The 11,195-nt window shown below is 37.9% G+C and overlaps 1 protein-coding gene across 2 annotated transcripts in view; it reads right to left on the reverse strand.

Moving 5' to 3' along the window:
* Positions 1–4,686: 4,686 nt before the first annotated feature.
* Zfp69 (ZFP69 zinc finger protein) overlaps positions 4,687–11,195 on the reverse strand; it is a 24,244-nt gene continuing 17,735 nt past the window's right edge. The window contains exon 6 of one of the 2 annotated variants that reach the window (XM_023706188.1): positions 4,687–6,090. In XM_023706188.1, the coding sequence (XP_023561956.1) occupies positions 4,958–6,090 (1,133 nt within the window). In that variant the 3' untranslated portion in view covers positions 4,687–4,957. The remainder of the gene's footprint in view (positions 6,091–11,195) is intronic. The other variant, XM_004645976.2, reaches the window with a different exon arrangement.

Below are 11,195 nucleotides of genomic sequence, written 5' to 3' on the forward strand. Positions count from 1 at the left end.
TCCGGCCCACGCTGCGCCTGGGCTGGGACTGGTCCCGCTGGCGCAGGGTAGCAGGAAGCTCTCCACACACTCACCGGACCTGGGCTAGGACTATAGTAATATTTCATACAGGAAGTTATGTAGAAAAATATCCTTCTTAGTAGAAATAAAGAAGTTGAGGGAAAGCTTTTCAATCAAATGAGATGTGAAACACCATTGGTGAATTGTTTCTGCCTTCTCCCAAGTATAACTTTCCTTAGCCAGGATGTAACTTATGTCAAAAAGAGAGAAAAATCCCCACCCCTTCAAGCATGGATCATTCTTCAAATGACATTTGGCTGGGGAAGGATGGTCCTGGATACAGTACAGCAGAAGAGATTTGAGACAGTGACATGGAACATGGGCAATACAGTGGTCCTGGTGGAAAGGGATTGGGAGAAGTACCCAACTGGCTTGCTCTACCAGTCCAGTTGTGTGACCAGAATTGAACTTTCTTCTTACTTTTTTTTGCATGTTTGTCCTGTGTTTGCTTCATATTCAGGCTGCCTCCTTTCTCTTTTATTACCAGTAGTTTCCAGGGCTACTGCCTTCCAGATTTGTAAGCCAGTGGGGGGAAAAAAGGGAATGTTTCTTTAATTGCTCAAACATAAATACAGAGATTGGCCTTGATTAGTCAAACATTGTTATTCATCTTTCTTAGCTCGATAAAAAATAAATTCTAGAAAACAGAACCTGAGACAAGGATTAGAATGCTTTTTGATTTTTACCTTGGAAGGCAGAAGGATAAAAAATCCTTGGATAGCAAGGATAAAAAATAAGTAAAAGTGAAGCAAGCAACAATGTGAAGCAGATCAAGGTAGAGTTATTTTGTGCTGTTCATTGTCTTGCATTGAACCGTGGTTCTTCTACATTGATTTCATAGTACTTGTGTAAAACTTATATCTCATGCTGTCACTTTCTGGCCTAAAATCCTGTAAGGCCTGTATTTTGGGTTTATTTAGTAAACTCGGTGATGAATTTAAGAGTTCAGTCATGAAGGCATAAATTTTATAAAGTTTATGAGACATTATTCCCTGGTAATATATGGGAAGATGAATAGGCATTGTCTAAAAGAAGTTGGGCAGAAGGGAACACTACACAGTTCAGGGCCAAAACCCATGAAATAGAATATAATATTAGTGATGTTTATAAGATCTTGACTGAAGCAAAATACGCCTAAGTTTGAGTGTGTCTCATAGAAAAATAACCCATTTTATATACCAAGTGTTCTGTATTTAAAAATATGACTGTCAAATAAAAATAAACCACTGAGAGGTTTTAAGAAGTATCTGGGCTGGCAGTGTAGCTCAGCAGACTAAGTACTTGCTTAGGTAAGCGCAGGGGCCAGGGTTCAATCCCTACACCGCATGTGGCACTGCCCCCCCCCCCAGCTCACTGAGCCAGCAATGGAGTCTGGGTGTGGTGGCACATGCCTGTAATCCCAGCACTAGGGAGGCAGAAATCAGGCAGATCACTAGGAGTCCAAGCTGTGTACTGAGACACTACACACACACACACACACACACACACACACACATACACACACACACACACAAAGTATCTGACTTTTTTATCACTGGGGCAAAATACTCAAAACTTACAACTTGGTTCACAGTTACAGTCACTAGTTGGCTGGCACCAAGGCAGAAAGAGCAGGGTGGAAGGATCTGGCATAGGAAGCAAAGTGAGAAAGAAAGAGCCAGGGATGGAGATGTCCCTTCCCAGCCCACACTCCTGGCAATCTGCTTCTGCTTGCCTCACTGCTTAACATCGCACACTGAGCTCTGAACCTATGAGCTAATCATCTTTCAAATCTCTGAACATAAGCCCTTTGGGACTTGTAGCTCTAAATCCTAACAAGCAGTAAAATAGTGAGATTAGATATATGATTTAGAATGATCATCCTAGCAACAGCAGTTAGGAAATGGTAGAAATCTAAGTGTGGAACTGGCTGTGGAAATGGAGAGAAGAGAGACTAAGAAGATTCTAACTGGACTACATAGTATGTGTTTACTAGATGAGAGGAAGTTTCCATTGGGCAATTGGCTCCATAGCAGTTCCATTTTGTGAGTTAAGGAACACAGATTTTATTGGAAAAGATAAATTTTTGACATGTTGAATTTTGAGGTGATTATAGGATATCCAAGTGGCAATATCCACTGGGACATTGAATATGTTCTGGAATATATATATATATATATATATATATATACTCTAAATTAAGTACTGGCAAAAGGCCAAGCTAGTGGGTGGACTCCGAAATACAACATAAAGATCTCCTGGGAAAGTACAGTAGATGTAAATAAATTGTAAACTCTCTTTTTATAACGCCAAGTAGTGGCTATATTCAGCCAACTAAAGGCAGGTGCATAGAACTAGGATAACAAACTCAGAGCTCAAAAATGTGACTGAGTTATGGGGACATGAATAATTTAAAGAGGAGTCCCCATTTCTACAACTATAAAGTGAGAGATTTAGATGAGGTGTTTCTAGATTTTTTTTCTAGTTCTAAAATCCTCATTCTCTGAGCTGATAGTGAAGAATCAGTAGGCTTGGGAATTCTATGAACAGTAATTCCTTCTGGGAGCTAACTGCTTTTATGCCCTTCCAGCCACTACTTCATCTACGTGGTTTCCACAGACTTTGAGATCTCCACCTACAATTGATTTCTTGAGAGGTGGCACCTGACCTATCTGAACCAATAACCCTTCCCAGGAAGTTGAGATAGGATGTGAGAAAGATGGCTTTTTCTGACAATGGAAACAATGCATGTAAAATGTGGAGCTGACTGATTTGCATTGACTTATTTTAAAAAATACAACCTATAATAAAGACAAAGCAAAAGTGAAGATAAATCTGGATTTTCCAAAGTGCTGCAGATCCTGTTTTCAATCTACTGGTGGGCATGTATTACATCTGCTGAACGTAGTGAATTACATCAAGATCTCTCTAATAATACCCCTCTCCTATGAGACTTAAAGTAGCCCCAGTTAAAAGCAATCCTAGTTAATTTTGTTATTTAAAAATCTGACAAGCTTTGTTAACATATTTAGTCAGATCTCATATGAGAAGAATAAATGGGAGATGAAACTATAAAGTAGTGCCAGGTATAATGGAGGAGCCTAAACTGGGGTAGTTATGGGGAGCTTAAGAAAGATTCATTAATACCTATAGAATCACTAAAACCTACACGCTATGGCATACATCTATAATCCCAGCTACTTAGGAGGTTGAGGCAGAATTATAAATTTGAGGTGAAGCTGAGAAATTAGTGAGTCCATGTCTCAGAAGGGCAGGGATACAACTAAGTAGTAGAGTGCTTGCCTAGCTTGCATGAAGCACCAGGACCAATCCAGGAAAAGAAGTTGTAAGACTGAAAAGCAAAATCACTGTGGTCTTGACCTTGGTGCTCTGCTTTCACAATAAGATGTTAACTCATTGTCCCTCATCTTTGTCTGTGTTAACTTGATTACAGTCATCCTGTAAAAGATTATCTATGTATGATCAGGCAATATCCCATGGTAAACCTTCCCACCAAGTCCCTGCCTCAAATGTGAGTTCTCCACTCTGACCAAACGTTTCAATGAAAATTATATTCACTAGAGTAAGTGGATCAATCTCTCATCCATCAGACAGTCCCACCTCAAAAGTCAGGGATTAAGCTGGGCATGGTGGCACACACTTGTAATTCTAGCACTCAGGAGGCTGAGGCGGGGGGTTCATTGTGAGTTCAAGACCAGTGTGGGCTACAAAGTGAGCTGAAGCCCAGCCTAAACCGCACCACCAGACAATGTCTCAAAAAAATAAAAATCAGGGAGTGAAGTAATTGGTTTGGAAAAGGGTCTCTTCCTCCAGCTGAGGCTTGTTGGGCTCAAATACTCTTCAAAAAGATAGGAATTTTTTTCTGGCTCCTGGGATAACAGGTACTGCTATATCTGGAAAACACAGTTAAGCTAGTACTTCTAGACTATAGTGCTATGATAAGAGTATTTCTGATGTCTGACAGAACTATTTGCCCTAGATGTTTCAGATCCTACAATTCTGTTATCTTGCTGGTAGAAATAGTCTATACCCTATGAAGGTCAATTTATAATGTCCATCATACAAATGCACATATGTATTACAGCAGGAATTCTCATTCTGGGAATTTACCCTACATCTACACTTACATGTTTGAGAAATAAAAAATATATCTGATTACAATATCTAAAAAGAATCTAAAAAGAATAGAATAATCCAAGTCACTCCATAGTGAACTAGGTAAAGAACATCCATCCCATGGAATGTGATGGAGCTATAAAGACTAGGCAGGTGCTTTTATTTAGTGAAGTGGAAGGACTATGTGATACACTGATAAAACTGACATGTAGATAGATGTATTTGCATAGGAGGCTGCTATTTCTACTTAAGGGAAACTGTATATTTGTACTATTCTCAATGTAAGTAGAATACTGTATAGTACACAAAAGAAAGTTACTTTTTAAAAGACGGCTGCCTCTTAGAGGATTTGAACCCTGGGAAAGAGCTATCCACTGTATACAACTCTCTTGTGTTCTCTAAACTTTAAACTGTCTACAGCTTTCCTCATTAGAAAAATAAAGGCTAAATTTAAAATGTAGGGGTGACAATGTTTTAAAGAGTAGTTCTCAAATGCTGATCTGTAAATCAGTGAATGCCTATGAGAATTTTATAATAATCTACCATGAAGTGAGAAAAAAAAATGTTGCAAATTTTTTGTAATGATGAATTTGAGGGACCAGATTTTATTAAGTATTTTTGAATAGGAGTGTCAGCAGTTTATGAATATAGTATTTATTTACACAATGGACAAATTAAATGTTACCCTCACACCAGTTTCTCAAACTTATTTGAATTCTGAAATTTTAAAGTTTTAGAATAACTGATTTAGATTTGGATTTTATTCTCATATTATCATTTGTTACACATTATTTCGGAATGCATTCCTTCTGTGTATTTCATGGTGTCGGCTAAGTGATGAATTATAGCTGAAGGATTTTCCACATTCATTGCATTCATAAGGTTTTTCCCCAGTGTGATGTCTTTGATGTTTCTTGAAGGATGAATCGTGCCTGTAAGCTTTTCCACAGCGGTCACATTCATATGCTTTCACTCCTGTATGAACGGTTTTATGGTTGCTAAGATGTATCCTCTGTCTAAAAGCTTTGCCACATTCTTTACATTTGTAGGGTCTCTCTCCAGTATGGATTCTTTGGTGGTGTGTTAGATATGCTCTATGACTAAAAGTTTTACAACACGCAGTGCATGCATAGGGCTTCTCCCCAGTATGAATTCTTATATGTTCACTAAGGTGTCTAATCTGTCTGAAGGTCTTTCCACATTCATTGCAAGTAAAAGGTTTCTCTCCAGAATGAGTCCTCAAATGTTGGATCAAGCTTATGTTCTGACTGAAGGCCTTCTGACATTTATCACATACATAAGGTTTTTCCCCAGTGTGAGTTCTGTGATGCTGATTAAGTGATGAGCGATGTCTGAAGGTTTTGCCACATTCCTCACATTCAAAGGGTTTCTCACCAGTATGGATTCTCTGGTGTGTATTAAGAGATGCACTTTGACTAAAGGCCCTTCCACACTCCTTACATCTGAAAGGTTTTTCACCAGTATGAATTCTCATGTGTTCAGTAAGGTGAATGGGCTGTTTGAACATTTTTTCACATATATTACATTCATAGATTTTTGTTCTTATGCAATTCATTGAATGATTAATCAGATCTAATTTGCATTTGTTCTTTTTTCTAGAAGTGTCACATTTATAGTGCTTCTGCTCTAAAATATCATTTGAACTCACACTATTTCCCCCAAATTTCTTAGCTTCTTGGCTTCTCTTTTTGTGGGTCAAAATGGCTTGTCTCACATCTGTCTGATAGTTTTCCTGGTGCCCTTCTAAAGCATCATATCTGGAGACTTTTCTTAGTGCAGAGTAAATGATATCATTGCCTATGAGCCTTTCCATCATAATGCCATGATATAATTGTTCCTGGGATATGTCATTCTTTGACATTGACTTGCTAGTTTCTGTTTTACTCTTCAAGTCTGAAAGAAATGAAAAATCCAAGTAACTCATATTCACTAGGCTTTGAAAAAGAATCATTTCCTGTACTGATAAGAGAATATACATATAGGCAACTATATTTAGATATATAAACAGCCTGGAAAATTAATGGCAAATGATAAATCAACAGTTAACATGTTAAGTTTATCTATCAATCTGAATCTTTAGTGCTGTTCTTCATGCTATTACTAAGTAATGCAACTTCAATGCTATGTTTTTAAATTATATTTGTAAATTGACTATAACTTTTAGGAAACAATTTCAGAAAGGTAAAATGTTCCCTTCCCCATTCCAGCAGGAGCAGAATAGACATTAATTCAAAGCACACATGTTGAACTAAAAACACTGACAAGAACAGTACATTGTCCTTTCTTAAAACTTGTATTAGTGTGTGTGTGTGTATGTAGTTCTGCTTTACCTAGTTAATATATCCATGAAATGTTATTTATTTAAAGGAAACTTGAAAGAAATTCAAAATTCTATATTAATACTGCTGCAAGGCTCAAGGAATATATACTTTACAATTCTGACTGGTTTTCTTACTTATAATTTATTGTACCAATACTAATATTTCAACTGACAGGACTATATTCATGAAAAATAAAACTTATATTTTGATCAACTCAGAAGGTTTATTATCACTTTAAAATTTCAAATTCTAAATGATTAGAGTCAATAATGAAGTCTTTGCTCTGTGGGCCCGATTCTGGCCATGAATAGGGCAAGAGGATGGGAAGACAGTAGGGAAAGAGAAAAGGAGCAATCTGTGAACCCCTCCTCAATTCAGTATCCAACCCTGAGGAGGCCCAAGTTACAGGAAGAGAAAACAAGGTTCAATTGTGAGTTTTAATTATTTCACTGAATTCAGTAAGTATTTTCTTTTTCTTTTTTTGCTCTGAATGCCTTCAGGGCAGGTTTGGCTGGCTTGAGTTGTGGGGATGAAACCACAGCAACCTGAGCCTGACTGCTTTGTTGAATGAAGCCACTTAAAGAAATGAGCTAAAGGGCAGGCCCCCTAAAATGGCAGAAGGTTTTTTTTGTTGTTGTTGCTGGTCTCAAGATGCCTTCAGGGCATCTCTGGTTTCCTGGGAGAGACTGGGTTTGAACCAGAGCATCCTGAGCCTGACTACTTTGTTAAAGCAGGAACTGAAACAACTGCACTAATGGGCAGGCCTCCTCAGTAAGTATTTTCTTAAAATCAAGACTGCTATTGTTTAAAGATATTGGGCCATCTGTAAGACTTCTTTGACATTTCATCCAGAGGCAAGGAAAGAAATTTTAAGGTAATTTTTGTTATTATTTTGTTTTAGTTATTTGTTTTCTGGTGCTGAGGATCAAACCCGGGACACTGCATATGCTAGGCACATGTACTACTACTAATCTATATCCTTAGCCTAGCCCTGTTAAGTTCATTATTATAAACTGTAGGGAAGACACAAGAGAACATACAATTATTAGAATTTATAAAACAATAAAACAGTATTGAAGATCCGTATTCAAAATCAATTGTCATTATTACTGACAAGCTGAAAACAATTTAAGAAACTATACCATTTATCACAGTAACCAAACAGGATTTTCAGGATCAATCTAGCAAAAGATGTACAATATGTAAGACATCTTTGTGGGAAAAATCCCGAAACTTTATTGAATAAAAATTAAAAAAATAAATGAAGAAATATATTAAGTTCCTTAATAGTAAAACCTTAACAATGTCAATTGTCCTCAAAATTGATCTAGAAATTTGATTCTATTTTAACCAAAATATTAGCAAAGCATTCATATTTGTATGTGTGTAATTTGATGCACTGTCTATAATTCATAAAGAAAAGCAAAGGACTAAGAATAGACAATCCTAAGGAAGGAGGTGGGTGAACCACCTCTACTTGGTGTACTATGTTTCATTATGCAATATACTAATTAAGACTGGCTGGCAGTAGAGTAGGAATAAAAATAAAAGTGAAATGGAATAGAAAGATCCCAGAAATATACCCAAGCATACAAAGAAACTTGACAGGTGGCAAAGTAGCCTTGACTTATCAATAAATGGTTCCTGGACAGATTATCCATGTGGAAAAAGTTAAACTAGATTTGCACTTAATAGTCTATATAAAATAAAGTCCAGGTGAATAAAATATGAAAAGCCAAACTTCAAAAATTTAAGACTATAGAGAGAAACATTTATGTTATCTACAGGCAAAATAGAAGACAGCAGCATAAAAGCAAAAGATAAATATAGTACTATTCAATTTAGAACTTTGTCTTTTTTGAGATAAGGTTTTGCTATACAGTTTTGCTATGAACTCACTTTGTAAACCAGGCTAGCCTTGATCTTACTGCCTCGGCCTTCCCAGTGCTGACACCTGCCTCAAAACTTTTTTTGGGGGTACTGGAAATCAAACTAAGGATCTAACTGAGCTAAGTCACTGACTAAATTTAAAACTTGTAAAAGCTTCTTTTAAAAGCTGGGAAGACTGAAGCAGGGATCACAAATTTGAAATCAGCCTGGGTCACTTAGTAAGATGTTGTCTTAAAATAAAAAGGGCTGGGAATATAGCTATATGACAAAGCACTTGGTTCTCATGCATGACCCCTCAGTTCAGTCACCAGAACCAGAACCAAAACAAAACTAAAAGATTGACCTCTGGCTGAGAAAAAAAATTGAAAACAAAGCTATCAAGGATTAATATCTAGAATGGGTATGTATTGACATATATATGTCAATATAATAATAGAAAAATTAGCAATGAATATACACATATAGAGCATTTACAGAGGAATGCAAGGTGGATGATTGATAAACATGAGAAACACTTTTCACTAGCAATCAGGAAAGTGAAAAAATGGTCTCATATTCATTCACTGAATTTTTACAATTTTTAAAAGTCTGACAATTTCAAGTTTTGAACAAAATGCTGAATTCTGGAAGCTCTCCCTCTCAGCCATTTTTATTTCAGTAGTAGGGACTGAACCTAGTACTTTGGGCATGGTAGACAAGAATTTGAACACTGAGATATATCATTATTCCTGAATTCTAGGAACTCTCAAAACCTGCAGATGAATACACAGATCAGTGAAACTGCTTTGAAGAGCAATTTGGTAATACTAAGACAATGAAGGCATGCACATTTCATGACTCTACAATTTTGCTTTTACCAACTCTCTTAGATACTTGCATATGTGTATGAGCATATATGTACATGAAGATTAACTACACCATCTTTGTAATCCCCAAATTTGGAATCAATATGTTTATCACCAGAAAGATAAGATAGGATAGGGGGCTGGGAGGATGGCCCAGTGGAATAAGCGCTTCCCTGGCAAGCGCAAGGGCCTGAGTTCAATCCCTGGTTCCGCAAAAAAAAAAAAAAAAAAAAAGAAAGAAAGAAAGATAAGATAGATAGATAGACCAATAGATATTTATTATTACTGCAGATAGATATTTATTATTTTAATGAAAATTAATGAACCAAAACAACATGGAGAAACATCAACAGTGATAAAAGTGAAAAGCAATTCAAAGTATACGTACTATTTACTTAAAGAACAGCAAATGTTAAGGGTCTGCCAAATAGCTCAGTGGATTAAAGCACCTGCAACAAGGCACAGGGGCCTGGGGTTCGATCCCGGGGCCTGCTGTGCCAGCCGTGCCAACCCCACCCCCAGGGCGTGCTGAGAAGGCAATTGAGACTGGGCATGGTGGCGCACGCCTGTAATTGCCACTCTTGGGAGGCTGTAAACAGGCAGATCACTACAAGTCCAATCTAGTAGTGAGACCCTGAACACCTTGTAGACCTTTCCCTAAAAAATAAAAAAAAGAAAAAGAATAGCAAATGTAAAAGAATGCTGTTGTTTAGCATGATATGTGTGTAATGAAAATATGAAGGCAAATGGGAATGAAAACAAACTCAAAAGAGTGGTTATTCTAAAAGGCATGAGGGACCAATTAATTATAAAATCCCAGGATACACAAGCAGATCCATTCCCAAAGCCCTACACCTGGACTTCTTGCCACAACTTGAGCAGGTTTTCAGTAGGATGGGCTAGATCTGATGTCCGCCTGAGCAGTGGGTGATACAAAAGGGACATTCCACATTGCGCTTTTGCCACTCTGTTCTCTCTTGCATGGTCCACCTTCATGCTGTAGAGTATACTTCTAGTCCTACTTTTATGTGCTCTGCAGAGTTTGTCTTTTTCCCTACCTTTTGTGGAACTTTGCTACTATTAAAGAAAGTATTGGGATCTTGGCTTAGCCCCAATTGCCTAAACAAGTGGATGGCCAATGGCTTAAATAAGCAACAAATGGTATGATTTTAGGGCTCCAGGAGGATCAAAACCCTCTAATAGAATTTGAGATTCTCTGGGGGTTGAGACAAATAACTTCCCTTGGAGGCCTGTATTTTTTTGATTTTCAAACAAAGGAAGAAGATACTGAGGTAATCACAGGAAACTGAGCAGGACCTTGGGAGTCAGTGCAAAGACTTTCCCAAGCAGTACATTTTGCCAACTAGAACTGTCTTATCTCCAGGTTGACAGTTGTGGTAGAGTGAAATGACCACAGCTGCAGTCCCTATCTTGTTTATTGGAGTCACAGCCAGGTGTCCGCAGCTCTGGCCTTGTCTTGCCCTTTGAGGCATCATAGCAGCACAGACCACTACATGCCTTGGCAGGACCAGTGAATTATAGAGGCTTACTTACTGTGAATTTGCTGCCTTCTCCCAGCATGGTCCTAGGCCTTGGACAGACTCATGAGTAAATAAAGAAGCCAACTGATTAATTTTAAACCCTGCTCAGAGCTACTTTGTAATAGTGTCCAGCAAGAAAAAACGTAGGCGCTGGCCAGATAGCTCAGCAGACTAAAGCACCTGCTTAGGCAGACTGCAGTGGCCAGGGTTTTGTCTCCAGCATGCTGTGTTGGCCCCACCCCCATGGCATGCTGAGAGGGCAATTGAGGCTGGGCATGGTAGTGTGCGCCTGTAATCCCAGAGCTTGGGAGGCTGAAAACAGGAGGATCACTATGACTCTGATCTCTGTAGTGAGACCCTGTAGACCCTGTACTAAATATATAAAAAATTTAAAAAGGCTA

This window comes from Octodon degus, unplaced genomic scaffold (genome assembly GCF_000260255.1).
Source record: "Octodon degus isolate 3935 unplaced genomic scaffold, OctDeg1.0 scaffold00245, whole genome shotgun sequence".
Lineage (NCBI taxonomy): Eukaryota > Metazoa > Chordata > Mammalia > Rodentia > Octodontidae > Octodon > Octodon degus.